General features: G+C 38.9%; 1 protein-coding gene across 2 annotated transcripts in view; it reads left to right on the forward strand.

Annotated features, from left to right (window-relative positions):
* Positions 1-2,778, forward strand: part of PLD5 (phospholipase D family member 5) — a gene marked incomplete at both ends in the record, with an annotated part of 187,685 nt that extends 184,907 nt beyond the window's left edge. For both annotated transcript variants that reach the window (XM_082481775.1, XM_082481776.1), the window contains 2 exons: positions 362-476; positions 2,543-2,778. In XM_082481775.1, the coding sequence (XP_082337901.1) occupies positions 362-476; positions 2,543-2,778 (351 nt within the window). The remainder of the gene's footprint in view (positions 1-361; positions 477-2,542) is intronic.
* Between the last annotated feature and the right edge of the window lie 14,193 nt (positions 2,779-16,971).

Genomic DNA, 16,971 nt, shown 5'->3' on the forward strand with positions numbered 1-16,971 from the left:
GTGTTCCTTGATGAATGAGGAAATGAGCTAAAGAGAAGTTCCCAGCTCTTATCATGCAGAACACAAAGATGGGGGGGCTTTGTTCATTTCATAGCCTTTATTACCTGGCACTGCATTGCCTTTAGTATGCGGTAGCCATATACTTTGTATAGTTCAGAATGCCAAGGCACAGTGAGTATCACAAACTATGAGAATTTAGAAAGAAATACAATGTGCAGTGTTTTATTAAAATTAATGCTTGGCTATAAAACTCAAACTGTTCTGTAGCACTAATTCATTTTCAGTAGAGAATGGACCATATTTTTTCTGTCCACTATAAAACAGTTCTCATTAACCTCCACTCCATTGTATTTTTTGGCAGAAATTCTTTGACCTTGAGGAAGAGAGTGCATGCTTTCTTAAAGAACAGAAGAACACTTCCCTTCCCAAATTAAATCGTAACAAATACATGGTAACTGATGGAGCTGCATACATTGGTAAGTAACCACATCTCAAGAAATTCTATTTTGTAGCCAAAAGCCTGAAATAACACCCATTTGTAAATGAGGAATCTTGTTAATTTAAAATAATAGTCTCATTTCTTTGGAAACCTGCGTGAAGATGAGCTTTAAGCCTCTTCTCATTCAAAAACTCCCCTCCCCCCCCCCCCCCCCCATGAATAAGTTTCTCAAAAGCAACATTCTGCTTTCAGTATTTAAAAACAGACTGAAAACACACACACAACACATTTTATGAAGTAGGAATACATTGAATTATTAACGTATTCTCTGTTTCTGCAAGCCAGTGAAGATGGGCTGCTCTCCATTTCCCATATTATTACTAAAGCTATGATGAATCCTGGTAAATACTGTACAAATGCCTTTCACCCTCATCTTCTGAAGTCTTATTCCTTTTATTGTAATAGCATTTTAGACACCCTCCTTTCGTTAACATTAAGTACATAACTAATTGGTATTTTGGGTTAAAGGTGTATTTAAGTAAAGTTACTGTATGGCACCTAGCAAAAGTTCATTATCAGTCAAATGCTCAAAAACTCATCTTTTAAAAAAAAAAAAAAAAAATCTGACTGCTTGAGCTGTGCGTGAACTGCAGGATCAGAAAACTGCTACTGATTTTAAAAGTAACTCATGAGATTTTCTAAATTAAGAGGGAAAACATGCATTCTAACATGCTGCAGCTTGATGCTTTTTAGTTGCTTACTTCCTCACCCTGCCTTACTGCAAAGGGCTTAAAGCCCGTGATCACAGGGGCAGTGAGGGCAGGCAAAGCTGCAACCCAGAAGCACGCCCACGCACACAAAAAATGGAGAATCCCAAGTAGCACAGAAATACCACCAAGAACTACTCTGAAGAGCTCACCTTGATGGGCTCTAAACCCACACACCTCTCTTAACCTATCCAAATCTTATTTTTCATTTCAAATAGTGCAGCTTGTTCCTCTCTCATCTCCCAAACGTTTTATGACCTCCCCCAAAATAATTTTTTACTCCGTTTTAAATTCCTTCCAATAGCCACATCAAATTTCAATACCTTATAACTTGTCTACACAGCTGGATTCTTAGCAGAGTTGGTTTTTTTTTTTCCTTTCCCATTGTCCTTGCATCCTTAGAGAGATATATATATAAACAAAAGAAAGAAATATTGAAAGCTGTGTGAAAGTAATACAAATGCATCTTAAGGACCTGATGCTTCTTTTACTTGAAAGTGTAGGAAGAAGTGTCCCTTATGAGAAGGCTTCAATTTACCATCTTCAAGAAGTAGCTGAAATGACACTGAAAGGGTGTAAATTTCTCAGATACCTTCATGTTTTATGTATGTTCAGATATCGTTTTAAAAGGTGACTTCTAATAACAGAGGTTTTTTCTCTAAAATCTGCATGTGTTATAAATGTAGAACTTAAATAGCTATAGTTTTAGTGAAATAAAAAGAAATCACTGAAACACTTGGTTTACCCGTTTTCCATTAATCCAATTATCTTCTTTACCTTGTGATCACCAGGATTTGAAATGCTCGATCATTACCTCAGATTTCAACAAAGATCGTAGTAACTGGCAACAAACAGTAAAACCTGTTTTTCTTTCCTGAAATAGTATCTATCAATGGATAGTCTGTAAAAGATCTACTGGTTTGTCTCAGTGTTACAGAGCAACCGCTGTCCATCCCATCTACTTTAAATTGTTCACACAGAAAAAAAAAAAAAAAAATTTTAATTCCTGGCAGTGAAAAGGCCAATGAGGAAAGTAAATGGAATAATAATACAATACATGCAAAAGGAAGTGCAAGGTAGTTTTGAATAAATAAAAGAACGTGTTTTCACTTAAGAAGGATTAGAGCTGTTGAACTTCCAGAAACGATTTGCACTACATGCTGGTACATAATGGCCATTTTTTTCTTTCCCACTAGTACACAAAACTTATTTCTGTCTCTGCCCAAGGTAGGTGCTGGGGGAAATGATACTGTACCATGCTGGATTGCCTTTAGGGAGATTGCTTTTTTTTTTTTAATGTTAGAAACTCATTGTCTATTCCTGCCTTTACTTGTAGGTAATTTTGATTGGGTAGGAAATGCATTTACGCAGAATGCTGGAGCTGGCCTTGTTATCAACCAAGCAGACGCGGGGAACAGCACAAGCATCATTAAGCAACTCAAGGCTGTTTTTGAAAGGGACTGGTATTCACATTATGCCAAAAGTTTACAACCAACAAAAATCCCAAACTGCTTTAATCACAAACTTAATAAAGCAACATCAAATAAGACTGCCATGAGCAATGTGAATTAGAAAGACTATTTTACTGTTTAGTATGGCAATGAAGAATTACATTGGGGTGTAACCCTCTTTCATATTTACGGACAGAAGACTTAAAATAAAAAGCAAAAAAAGCAAAAAAAAAAAAGTTTGGTTGGGGGGGGATGTTTTTAGGAAAAAGCACACTTATATAAAAACTGTCTAAACTGTATTCTCTATATTGAACTATTTAAGACTTTCAAATTTGTTACTTCTGACACTGAATGTCATTTCTCCTTCCACGTTAATTTTAATGTTCCGCATTTGAATTTAACAGCATGTGTCAATTCTTCTGTTTCAGTTTTAGGACTTTCCCTAATTGCCATCCTGGCTAGAACGAACCTTGAGGCAAAACCAAGATTCAAGCTATGAAATGGCATTCTAAGATCAGTTATTATTGACATACAAGTAGATGGTAGGTTTACTATATTAGAAAACATAAAGGAATAAGCAAACTTTCACCCATATAAATCATTCCCTTTAAATAAATACCCAGTCATGCAAATACTTCCTAGTTTTGACCATTTAGTTTGAGCATTACTCTTCCATGTCTAACTAGCCTTAAAATACATTAGAGTTACATGACTGGTAATTCATTCATCTCCTAAAAGTATGAGGTGGTTTTGAGGGAGTGGGGTCAGCCTCATCGAATTCATCATAATCCCTTAAAGCCTCTCAGATAACTATTATGTTGAAAGGAATCCATATTACCTTGGTTAAAAATCATTTATCTCCTATTATACCACGTTTCATCTAACAACAAAAATTCTGTATTAATAGCAAAGACCTAGGACTGATTTTATTGTAATCTCAAGAAAATTTCTTCCCCAAGTTAAATATTTATCAAGTGGAGTCAGCAGTTGTGTGATGACATATTATTAAACTAATGCATATATAAAAATCAAATGTGGCTTTTTAGGAAGGTCAAGGGTTATGCAAAATCATGCAATAATTGTGAAATGATATAGTAATGTTGTTTGATTTTACACCTGGAAGTTTTTTCATTCTTAACTTTTACTTAAAAACACATTAATTGTGAAATGGCATTTTTTGTTAAAATGTCATCCGTATAGGTGAATACATCAGCACAAACAGAAATGCAATGCCTTCATTCAGGCCACAGTTTCAGCTGGTGTTAATAGTGTGCCTCTACAAACACAACTCAGTTGTACCAAGAAGCAACTGTTCTGTAAACTCATGGATTTGCTTCTCAAAAAAATAAGTATAAATATTCAACAACAGATTTCTCTCCGGTCAGAGCTGCAATAGCTCAATTTTGTAATAAAAATGTTTCATTACAATCCCTCTGCTTCTGTTGAAGAAAAGCAGCCGTGAAAGCAAACTGCATTCTGCATTTTGTTAAATATTCACAGAACTTTTTCAAAAATGCAGACTTTTCTCACCTGGCTGTATGTTAGTAAAGGCACACTTCAAAAGCAGTGGGCAAAAAGAGAAGGAAAACCAGCTATGTCCCAGTCTACTACATGAATCTTAAGAACAAGTTAAAAACCCACCTTGACTTTCAAAACAGGTTTCATTTACAAGGTTAAAAAAAAAAAAAAAAATCAAATTTATTTCAAAGTAAGCACAGCTTAGGAAATTCTTGAAACGTAACACATGCACAACTTCAAATTGCCAGCTAGAGACAGAGACACACCACAAAACTAGTTATGACTGCAAAAGGCACGCTTTTGATGAGGAATGTTTGTTTCTTTTGTAATTGCAAAGACTTACATCATCTTACTGAAAGCCGTCATCTTTTACAGAAAAGATCCTGCACAGCTCTAATGCTCAATAAGAATTTCTAATATTCAGATAAACACATGCCATTTATTAGCCTCTTCCCACACATAGAAAAGAGTACGTTCTGACATTCATGTAAAAGAAAGAAGTTTCAGAAGTTGCTATGAAGGAAAGATCTTTGTGAAGAGAAATTTCTTTTTCTTCCTTCTGTATATAACTTCAGAATATGTATAGCAAGTATGGGAGAGAGCTCCCCAGCTCTTAATTTACTTGTTGGGGTTTTTTTGTTTCGTTTAAGAAATAAATAGTAGTCCAAATTAATTTCTGGTGAACATTTCAGCTGACTTATACCACCAATGAATTTAGTCCTATGAGTCAAAGCTAAAAAAAAAAAAAAAAACAAAACAAAACAAAAAAAAACACAAAACACACAAAAAACTCACCACATTTTTTTTAAAAGCTGGTTGAGATATTTGTGAAGCTTCTGAAGCCCCCATGAATGGGTGTTCTTAAAGCTTGAGATAAACTTAATACTGAGTCCTTACAGTATCCTTTTACAAAAACCCCAAGCAAACAAAAAAACCCCACTGTCCAGCGTTGTTAATTGTAACACCTGATGGCAATAACATACAGGAATGAATCAATGTAATTTTTTCCCCCTCTTGCATTACAGATACTAGAAATGTGTGAAGTTTTTAAAATGACACCTTGTACAAATAATACAGGATCTGAGTGGAACAGAAATTTGTCAGATGATGAAGCTAAGCTGTCTGTTTACAATGCAGGATTTAGTGATGAAATCAGACTGTTGAGTTACCACTGACCTTCCATTTAGTATACCAAATGAATGATTCAAATGTTACAGTTTTACTGGACAGATCCTAGGCTTATTAATATTAACCAGATCCATTAGTTTACAAATGCATTCTTATTGGCTTGATGAATAATTCTGGTGCCTCATTGAACCCCCCCCAAAACAGCTGATATGTAAAAAGTACATTTTAAAAGTGGCAGTATGTTCTGGTTTTATGAATGGAAGAGTTTGGGGGTTTTTTTGAACAACTTTTAATGCAAAATAGCAGTCAGCCATCCCACAAATGGACCAGCAGACTCAAATTTCATTTGGTATAAAGTATGGATTGATATTTTAATAACTGTTTAGAATGGCAGCAGCGCCAAAGTAGTACAGAAGGCTTTGGTCTGTTACATTAGCCAAAAGACAAAGTGCATCCTTGGACTTCAGCAAGTAGGAAATGAAAAATATCAGATTATTTTTTTGAAGCTGTTTAAGGGGATTCTAGCCATATCTTTGATTTGGGTTAGCACTGTTACTGTTTAACTAGAGTTGCCACAGCAGCCCCGATTCTGGCTTCGGATCCTTCTACCAATGTAAGTAAGTCTGGAGCAAATCCATCGCAGTGATTTCATGCTGGTTTAGCAGGGATAGGAATCTAGGCCAGTTTCCTCTTGCTTTAGGTCTCCTGAGTAGCACCATTGCACTGGCTATTTCCAAACTTAACAGGGATTTGCATTCAGTGGTTTCTTACAGACCTCACAGGCATAATCCAAAAGATGCACTTTCTCTAACCTTCTTCTAACTGGCATTGGTAACTCTGTCATATTAAAGGCAATTTACTAAACAGAACGGCTTTATTCTTAAAGAATATAGACTGTAATTGTTGTTTGCTGCAAACATTTACTAGTGCCTTATTCATACAAGTTTTTGTTTAACTGTTCCTCATGCGAAGTCTTGCTAAAGATCTTGTATCTGGTACTGAGGCATACAGCAAACTTCCTAAGTAAGAAGATTCCATATTGTGATGTTTACAGGTTAGTACCTAAAACTAGAGTCACAAAAAGACAAAATTTGAATGTGAGATGTTGTTCCAAACCACAAGCATATCTAAAACTAAGCATTTTTATGCAAGCCCAGTTCTAGAACTAAATTTCACAAATTACTCCTGTCTTCATTATCAACTAATCCACAACACTATTGGATTCTTCTGTCCTGCCAAGGTGTAAAAATGAATAAAATCTGAATTATCCCAACACTTGGCTGATATCAACAGCATAACCAAAGAAATTCCTTTAAGCACAGGGTGAAGTCCAAAGATCATGCAGTGGCTACTTTACACATCTGGCATGCCATTTAAGCTGCTTTGGGCCAGCTACCGCATTTTTCTGCCTGAAACATGAACTAGTATCCATGACTACTCTCACCTCTTTGATGACCAGAAACGCATGGATTATGTGCCACAGCACAATGGCCATAGCTGTACCCTGACAGGAAGAGATTTAAGTTTTCGACCGATTTTTTTTCTCCTCACCTTTTTCTAAAAAATGCATCTTTGAACTCGAGGCTGTGCTGTACAAAGTTTTACACAATAGAGGGCCCAGTGTTCCTTCTCGTAAATCCAGGTGGTTCAGAGGAGAGCTTGAGAAACACAAGCAAAAAAGTCTCAGAATGCTACTTTTAAGCCCTACCCATTATTTGCTATACTACTAGCTACCTAAATTCTACTACTTTGTTGAGTTTTGCATACATAAAAACTGAACAACTAAGCTCTGTGTGAACATTACCTGCCATTCAGCCCTAATCTAAGGAGAAATCCAGACAAAGAATTTACAGGATTTTTTTGTGACTTTAGTGTGTACTTACAGAAAATAGCGCAGACTTTCTCATTAAGATGGTAAAGACATCACCTGGCTATTCCAGTTCTTCAAACTGAAGTCCTTTATAAATATACCCATCTTGAATATCATGCACTTAACTCCTGAGAATAGCCTTATAGAGAATTATTTTAAAACCATTTTGGACTTCAAACTTACCCTTCATTTTAATACAAAAATACTGACTACATGCATGGTATATTTCCAGATGGTCCAGATTTCTGGGACTGTGTTTTTCTTCCACTCCTATCCTTTCTATATGTATATATTCATGGTTGTTTTTATCACTGTTAATCCAATTCAATCTATGTAAAAACCAGAATGAATCCTTGGTATATTTAAAATTCACAACGATACCTCCTGAGTTGAACGCACCAGTAAACATATTCCACTTTTAACACTGCAGATTATAGTAGCTCAACTGATACTGTAGAGCGATTGCTTTTCTTAGCCGTAGTGTTTCACTTTAGTTACTGCTGGATGTTATTTATGAATTTCTTAGTGTTGAATCAGGTTGCTCTTGCATCATCACTTTGCACAAATGCCTTAGAAGCTTGCCAAACTAGCATATAAAAGAGACCTCGTTCAAAATAGTTTAGACAAGAAAAGAACTTATTCTTTAGACCGTGTGGATGCTAAAGTCAGTAGATAAACTCCAGTCTTATAATACAGTGGAGCTTTCTGTTGCACCTCCTGTTTGGATTAGCTCTGCCGTGGGCTTCAAAGGAGAAGCGTGTGAGAAGTGTGTGTTTGAATTATCTTGTGATCAGGAATTTAGAGAATCTGAATGAAGAATCCAGCTGGACCGAGTGGTTCAACACAGTAACTTAAATGAGGTTTTTCACAGAAACACACTTCTATTCCATATCCATATGCCCCAACTGCATTAAGACACTAAGGTTAGGTTTTCCCTAAAATTCAAAATACACAGAGGACAAAAAATATCAAGCTACTGCAGCCCATGTCTAAAAACCTCATTAAAAAAAAAAAACTTAAGAGCACAGTTCAATTCTGGCTGCAAATTATTCTGCTATAGTCAATGGAGTCAGCTCTATTTTGTTCACAACAAATTCTACACTGCAATTTTACAGGGAGACTCAATAAATCTTTTTAATCATGCAAAATGAAAATGACAATTTTCGCTTTAAGAACAGAAATAAGGCTGATAGCTGATTCAGGCTATGGAATAGAACAAAATATAACAAACCGGCCGATTACTATAGCATTCCAGAGGATTATTTTGTGCTGCTTTATGTTGCACGGCCACAAATGTAAGATAAATTATATGTATAGTGAGAGCATTGCATGAACACATACTGGGCACTGCACCTCACACAGTAATATCTGTCCCTCCTGCAACAGTGTGAAGTGTAGTAAGGGTAGAGAAGATGGGGGTGGGGGGAGGGTAGGGAATAGCTACAGAGGCAAACCAACTTAAATCAGAGAGACTCAAGGGACTGGGTGCTGGCCTAAAAGCTCTGGACTATACTCTCATTTTGTTTCTTTCCCTGCAAAATCCTGTATTTCTTATGCATCCACCTTGCTATTCTTGATATGAGTGAACTCCCATGGCGTTTTCAGAATGAAGAGGGAACGTTTAACTATTACAAAATTATGCTTAATAGAAAGAAATCAGCATAAATAAAAGCCCATCAATTTCTTCTATGTAGCAGGCACCAAGAAGTAAAACAATATTTGAATTGGGGCTCTTCCTTGTACATTAGAAGTTCCTAGTGCTATATAAGCAAGGATTTACAACATAGCACATGCCTGTAAATTTCACATCATATGCAGCATTTGCAGATGTTCTCTCAATATTCAAATACAGTTGTCAGATACCATTCTGAACTCCTAATACACTCATGAAAACATACAAGTATCAGCCCATCAAATCTGGCAAATTAATTACACTCAAATGAGAAAAAAAGAATCCTCCCAAACTGTATGAAGGTGATAAAGGACTTAGAAGCTGGAGTTATTTTCAAATGTAATTTTGAGGGACTTAATGGGGATCTTAATGGGAAATGAATCTTTATGTTAAAGATTAAAGGCTTGTACCATTATATGCAGTGTTGTCTAAGCAAGACAGCATAACACATAAAATGAGAAGCTCTTCAAATGGAAGTGTGAAACAACATTTTATTATCTGACTTGCTAACAACTGTTTTCAAGTGAATTTGCTTAGTATTCAATTACTCCACATTATTCCTTATTTGCATTTCTTCAAATGACGCTGTACCTGCATTCATGTTTTTCTTGAAACTCGACAGAAAAGCAGGATGCTTCCAGAAGTGACAGCTGTTTCTTTCTGAAGGTCAGAGGACCATTATCCTAATCTCACTTGTCTTCTCACTGTCTCCTGCTTCTTCAGCAACCTAGTCCAGGTTTTCACTTGTCATTGTCTGAGGAGCAAAGAAAACAAAATACTTTTAGTTACCTGCTGCTTATGAAAACTGCTGGCTGCTCAACATGCTTTTGCCCTTTGAGAGTTCCCTCACCTAATGTGATACTAGACAAGGCTTAATAAAGGAGGTCAAACATCTAAGTCCAGGTGCCTCAAATTCTTCACCTGGAGAGACACATATGCAAAATCTGGAAGAAGGAGGAACTGGGCAAATGCAGGGGGTAGAATGTTTGGCAAACTTTAAATGAGGTACAGCTTCCTCTGGTGATATAAATACCTTTTCTGGTGGCCACATATTCTAATGTAAACCGTTCTTTACCATACAGCCAGATTTGCAATGACTGAAATGTGCAGCTAACTTCAGCATGAGAAGTTGAAAGGTCAAACACCTCGTCTTTAGGAACTGAATTAGTTTCTTCACTGTGTAAAAGGGATGGAAGAGATGGGTAAAAATGGAAAATGCACTGTCTCCTCCTTTCAAGCAATAGCCCAGGTTGCAACTAGAAATAGAGCTGATAAAGTTTCTTAAAAAAAAAAAAAAAAACCAACAAAAAAACACCCAAAGATCCTGTGCATCCAACTTCTATTAATTCTGAAAAGGTGGTGCACACCTGTGGGAACTTGGGGCTCACAGTTTAATGACAAACTTCTTTGTAGCAAACTGTCAAGCTCTTCTTCCTTCTCACTATACTCAAGACAGCTGTGACATCTGCTTTTAACAATCTCCAGATTCTTCAAAGAAATTTCTAAACTAGATTATAAGAATTTTCCCTGTGGAAAGAAAAATGAATGGGAGATTCAGTGAGGAACCCAAAGAACCTAGTACAAATATTAAAATGCATAAGAAATCAGGACCAAAATCAGAACTCATTCTCATTTTTGCAAACATTTAAAGAAATAAATAAGAATTGAAAAAAGAATGAGAGGCTAGTGCAGTACCTCAGATTAATAAAATTGAAATTTATAAACCAAAACACTGTTATGCGTGTGGACAGTCCCCACATCCAAACTGCTGCTCTTAACACGACAGAGATGCAGTGAAGAATCTGTGAACCACTAGCTCTGATATGCTGTACAAAGGTTTCAGCATTCAAAGTCTTTTGTCCACCTATGGATTTATACAGTTTAAAAGGCAGGCAAAAAAAAATGGGGTTCTGCGTATATTTATACAGATGCTACCGCCAAATTACCATTAAAAAAGTCACTTCTCACAGCATTTGTGTCTTCAGATGTCAAGACAGAGATCTTAGTGAACAAATCTGGAGAAAGGCAGAAAAGCAACATCTGCGGCAGCAAGCAAGCCAACTAAAATAAAACTGTAAGCCCAATTTTCCAAGTGCCAGCTGATACAATAAAAGCATTCAGATGCCCCCGTACCATATTCCAAACACAGCACTGAGGCTCCCCACACGCGTATGCACAGCAGACATATCCTCAGAGGAAAAATGAATATTCTGTGCCAGAAGAGTTTGAAAGATCTCTAGTACAATGGCTTGTTCCACTGCTGTCCTACTCTTAAATAAGACTGACAGGAAATAGTACAGCTCTTTCTGGAAAGGACCACATGTTCATTACTAGAAAATAGGAATATGCATGTATAAAGAGATTCAGAATAATGAACTACAAAAGTAAACTCCTGGCCAAACACAGAAGTACATTAATCTAACAGTTTCTGATAGCACTTACCAAAGCCATCTACTAGCCTTCTCATTCCTGCATTACATGTGTGCCAAAGCTCAGTTTTTTAAAAAACAAAGGGCAACATTTCTCTCTGAACTAAACATTCCAGACAGGATTATGCTTTTTTTTTTTTCTTTTTTTTTTTTTTTAAACAGAGAGAACAGCAACCACTACCCCAATTCTCTTCCTTTTCCTCACTCCCTTTTTTCATTGGAAAATGTTTCTGTTATCTCCCCCTCTGCCTCTTGTCTTTTTCCTTTTCAAGCTATTTCTTACGTGCTATTTCTGAAACCCTTGCTGCTTTGTACACAGGGATGAATCCCTGCAACTTTCATCATTGGTGCTGTAACATCCTACAAGGTTACTTCCACTAGCTTTACCTGAAGAGCTCAGAAAAAGGAAACACATGCATATGTTGTTTAAAGTCATACAAATTACTATATATGAAGACAAGGGGAGTCAGGACAAAAACAGAATGCAGATACTACTGGAAAAATACCTGGATGGGGAAAGGGTTTAAAGTCATACTCCTCAATCCGATTTCACCTTGGCACATCCGAAACCTGTATCAGGGTGTAGAGCCCAATTTTGCAAACCTGCACAACTAACACAAGCCTTGCCTCCAGGTATTTTGTTCACTATTGTCCTGGAGTCACACACCATGTTAACCTGCCAAGCTAGGCAGTAACAAGCAAGTCAAAACCACAGACAACTTCAAGACACATGACCTCAACTTTACCCTCCAGGTGGCATTTGGCCACAGAGAGGGTCTAATCTGGGCACTGTCATCTTGTGACAGTTAAGATGGTCCAAGCTCACCATCGTACATAACACCACCACCACCTTCAAAAGAGAAAATGAAGAAAGAAGACCTCTCTGCAAACATGTTTTAAATGTCTGAGTGTGACTTTGGCACTGCATTGTATTTTCCTACACAATCTGAAAGCAGCAGGAGTCCTTTGTAAAGTTTGCAGAGCAAAAAGGATATGTACTATATAAGTTTACTACAATACCTCTTCTAATGGAATAAAGTATCAAATATAAAAACCTGTCTAAACTTATTTTGAAAACTGCATGGCCAGCTTATGCAGTAGCTAGATGTGTGGCAAGGCTGCAGTGTTACTCTCTAAGGAGAATACAATAAATATGCGTATATATTTTGTTCAATTCAAGCATTGCATTTCCAAGTTGTACTATGAGAAGTATGAATAACTTCTCATTATCCTTCCTATTTCAAAACACAGTATTTATCACAGATGTGTACAATACAGTGGCATAGCTTAGGCCTGTTATATAGGTCAGTATCTGCAATGCACACAAGAACATAGTTTGCCACTGCAAAGGAGAGTGGCTGCAAAATCTATTTTGGATAATCCAATTTATATTTGAGGAAATCAATGTGTAGTCATTTCTAGAACTGTGAATAAAAGGCAAGTGCTGCATGCTTGTACATTTGATGAGTTTTATTACACTATACCCTTATATGAATGCCTATGCAGTGTAAATGCTTTAATATAAAATACTGAATGTTTTTTTATACATTATTTTTTAAATGATGCTACATTTTACTGCATGCTTATATCCATTTTTTGTGTTGGTACAAAAGTGCAAGCAGGCAGACACATGGTTTTAATAACTTACACAGCAGCTATTCAAATCCATTATAAAAACATATTCTTATGTAAAGACTTAATTTGGCAAGAAATGTGCTTCCTTTAGACAATGGGCTTGGTTCACAGCAATACCTGTGTAATTAATGTTTACTTATTAAAAAAAAAAAAAAATCAATGGGTGTGTAAACGAGGTTATTGACTCTGCTGCAATGTCAGTATGTTTTGATACATTTGAAAATGTAATTCATCTACACTTACTAGGAAAATAGACGACCTCTCCTGATTCAAGTTGAAAAACAGTGCTCTAACTGAAAGAGTCCAACACTGAGCAGCTATTGTGTTTGGTGCTGCAGGATGACAATGTAGCCATCTTTTTCTTCTTTTTTTTTTTTTTAAACAAGAATTTCTCATTACCTTAATACAATGAGTTCATGTGATTTGATTGTGAACTGGGCCCACTGTTTACAGTGTTACTATACGTAACCAAAGTTCAACGTAATTAACAGAGTTGAGCAGATTCATTCTTTTGGAAGAAAAAAGAAAAAAAAGAGACAGTCTTTGGTTTTGCTGAGGTTTTGGCGAGGTGGCTGGTACAGAGTGTGGCTGCTGTACCAGTGCATTTTAAATGTAAGGAAATCACTGGCTGAAAGACTGATGGCTAAGACAGCATTATCAGTGGTAATCTATTATACTGCTGGAAACTATGTTACCCATAATATAACACTAAATCAAGGAAGTAATGCATTAGTGTAAAGATATGTAAATATTTATTTAATGCTGCGACATCGTAGCTATCATTTTTCACTGCTTTGATATCCAAGGATTCCTAGTACTACACGAATGTATTTCATCTGCTTCATTTTTTAGTTTCAGTACTTTCATTCAAAGCAAAGTAACTCCGATTTCTTTGTACTGCACTGAAATAAAAGAATCTTGTTTCAGTACATCATAACATTTTTCTCATTCTTTCTGGTCTGTCTCCATCAGCACTTGTTTCTATGAGGATTGAATCATAGATATGAGCCCCTGTCTCCCAGACTTTGTACATACACACACCGAAGCCATACCCGGCAACACAGACAGACTACCTGGTGCCTCCAACCAAGGCTCTGCAAAGTCTGAGCAGCGCTGGCACCGAGTGACTGAGCATCTAGCAAACTTCGCAGCTGTCAGAACACAGGTCTTCTGTAAGCTTCAGACACATTACACTTAAATCCCATTCTTAGTAACTGTCCTCAATATAGTCTGGCCACAGCTACCCTGTGGAAAAATAGGAAAAGGACAGGTTAGGCACTTGGATGTCAATCAGGTCACTTAGCTATACAGCCAAAGAACTTCTCCTGGCTTCTTTTGTTTTAGATGTAACTATCACTCACACCCCTAGAATTGTCACACTCCAAATTTGAACCTTAGCAGTGTCGCAGAGAACACTGCGCAGAAGTTGCCGTGTCAGACAAAAAGCATGATGTTCTCCGGGATACCGTTTACCTGTGAACACTCAAACCCAGCAGGGAACTCCATCTCTGCATTTCCAGTTCTGCCCTGACTGAACAGTACCAATTGCTACTGGGAACTGTGTCCTCCTCCACCTGGCAGAAAGCATGTCATCTGCACTTGCCAGAATAGATGCAGCAACAGAGTGAGCTCTCACAGAACCATGCAGCCATCCAGGTCTCAGGCTGCAGAGAGTGCCACAACCTTACACTGCTACAGGATGGTAGTAGTGAAGACAGCTATGCGAGGTGTGACCAGGTGGATGATCTGCTCAGTCTGGTGGCAGTGCTAACAGAGGAAGTAGAAAGGCTAAGGAGCATCAGAGAGTGCGGGGAAGAAATAGATTGGTGGAATCATGCTCTGACCTCTCTGAGAGAGAAACAGGGACAGCCACCAGAAAAATCAAGATCAAAGGGATCACGTATCCTCCCCCCACCAGGCTGAAGACAGTGGTTTAATGAAAAGCTGTGACTGGAGGCAAGTCCATGCTAGGGGCGGCAAGCAACCCCCCTCCTTGCCCATCTCACCTACCCAGGTGCCTCTGTACAATAGGTATGAGGCTCTGGATGTGGTAGGCCAGCCCATAGATGATGTGGGTAACGGTCCAACTACACCAGAAGAGTTGCCAGGACCAGAAAGGCCTACCTCCTGTATAACGACTACCTCCACAAGGAAGAAAGATGGGTTGTAGTTGTAAGTGACTCCCTCGTGAGGGGAACAAAGGGTCCAATATGCAGGGCAGACCCTCCCCTTAGGGAAGTCTGCTGCCTCCCTGGAGCCCGGGTTAGGGACATCACTAGGAAGCCTCCCAGCCTGGTACACCCTCGGACTATTACCCACTGCTGCTCTTCCATGTGGGTAGTGATGAAGTTGCAACACAAAGGTGATTAAAAGAGACTTAAGAGCCTTGGGACAGTTAGTAAGGGAATGTAGAAGCACAGGTTATTTTTTGTTCTCTCCTTCGAGTTGCGGGCAGTGACATCAGAAGAAACAGATGGACTCAGTCTGTCAGTACATAGCTCCACGGCTAGTGTCACCACCAGAATTTTGGTTTTTTTGAGAATGGGATGGCCTACACAGCACCAGGCCTGCTGGCATCAGATGGCATTCATCTTTCTTAAAGGGGGAAGAGGCTCTTTGCTCATGAGCTAGCAAGGCTCATTGACAGAGCTTAAACTAGACTTGATGGGGATGGGGCTATTATCAGGCTTGCCTGTGACAAGCCAAGGGATGACACACCAAGGTTAGAGGGACAGGGTGCTAGCAAGGGCCCTCAGCCTGTTTCTCCAAGATGTGCTGGGTACACTGCAGCACACTCAAAGTCTTATGGAGATGAACCAGGGGCTCTTGAGGTAATAGGAGCCAACAGGAAAACATGGGTTAAACACCTGAAAGGAAGGCCACCTGCAGAACAGCACAAAGGAACTACAGCCACTCCAGCCAGTAAGTCAGCTTCAGCAGGGACCCAACTTAAATGCCTCTATGCAAACTTAAGTAGCAGGGGAACAAACCAGAAGTTGGAGACATGTGCACACCTCCAGGGCTACAATCTCATTGACATCATGGAGCAGTGGTGGGATGGCTCCTATGACTGGAGCGTTGGAATGGAAGGATACAAGCCATTCAGGAAGGACAGGCAGGGGAAATGAGGAGGGGATGTTGCGCTCTATGTCAATGGCCAGCTGGAGTACATGGAGCTCCACCTGGGGATGGATGAAGAGCTTATGGGTCAGGATTAAAGGGAACACAGGGGCAAGTGACATTATAGAGGGGTTCTGCTACAGGCCACCTGACCAGGATGACCAAGCAGATGAGGTGCTCTAAAGGCAGATAGAAGTGGCCTCATGGTCACAGGCCCTGGTCCTCATGGGCGACTTCTGCCACCCCAGTATCTGTTGGAGGGACAACATATCAGGGCACAACCAATCCAGGGAGTTCTTGGAATGTATTGATGATAACTTCCTTCTCCAAGTGGCAGAGGAGCTATGCTGGACCTTGTCCTTACCAACAAGGAGGGGCTAGTGGGGAATGTCAATCTCGAGGGTAGCCTTGGCTGCAGGGATCATGAAATGGGAGAGTTCAAGATCCTTATGGCAGCAAAGGGCGTGTGCAGCAAGCTCACTACCCTGGACTTCAGGAGAGCAGACTTTGGCCTCATGAGGTATCTGCTCGGTAAAGTACCATGAGATAAAGCACTGGAGGGGAGAGGGGCCCAAGGAAGCCAGTTACTATTCGAGGATCACCTCCTCCAAGCTCAGCAGCAATGCATTCCAACAATGAAGAAGTCAGGCAAAAAAGTCAGGAAGCCTGCATGGATGAACAAGGAGCTCCAGGACACACTCAAAAGCAAAAAGGAGGCCTGCAGAGGGTGGAACCAAGGACAGGTAGCCTGGGAGGAATACATAGAAATTGTCTGAGCAGCCAGGGATCAGGTTAGGAAAGCTAAAGCCCAGATAGAATTAAATTTGGCCAGGGACATCAAGGGCAACAAGAAAAGCTTCTACAGGTGTGTCAGTGATAAAAGGAAGACTAGGGAAAATGTGGCGCTCTCTGGAAGGAAACAGGATACCTGGTCACCCAGGA

The sequence above is a fragment of the Vanellus vanellus genome (genome assembly GCF_965231255.1).
Source record: "Vanellus vanellus genome assembly, chromosome: 3".
Lineage (NCBI taxonomy): Eukaryota > Metazoa > Chordata > Aves > Charadriiformes > Charadriidae > Vanellus > Vanellus vanellus.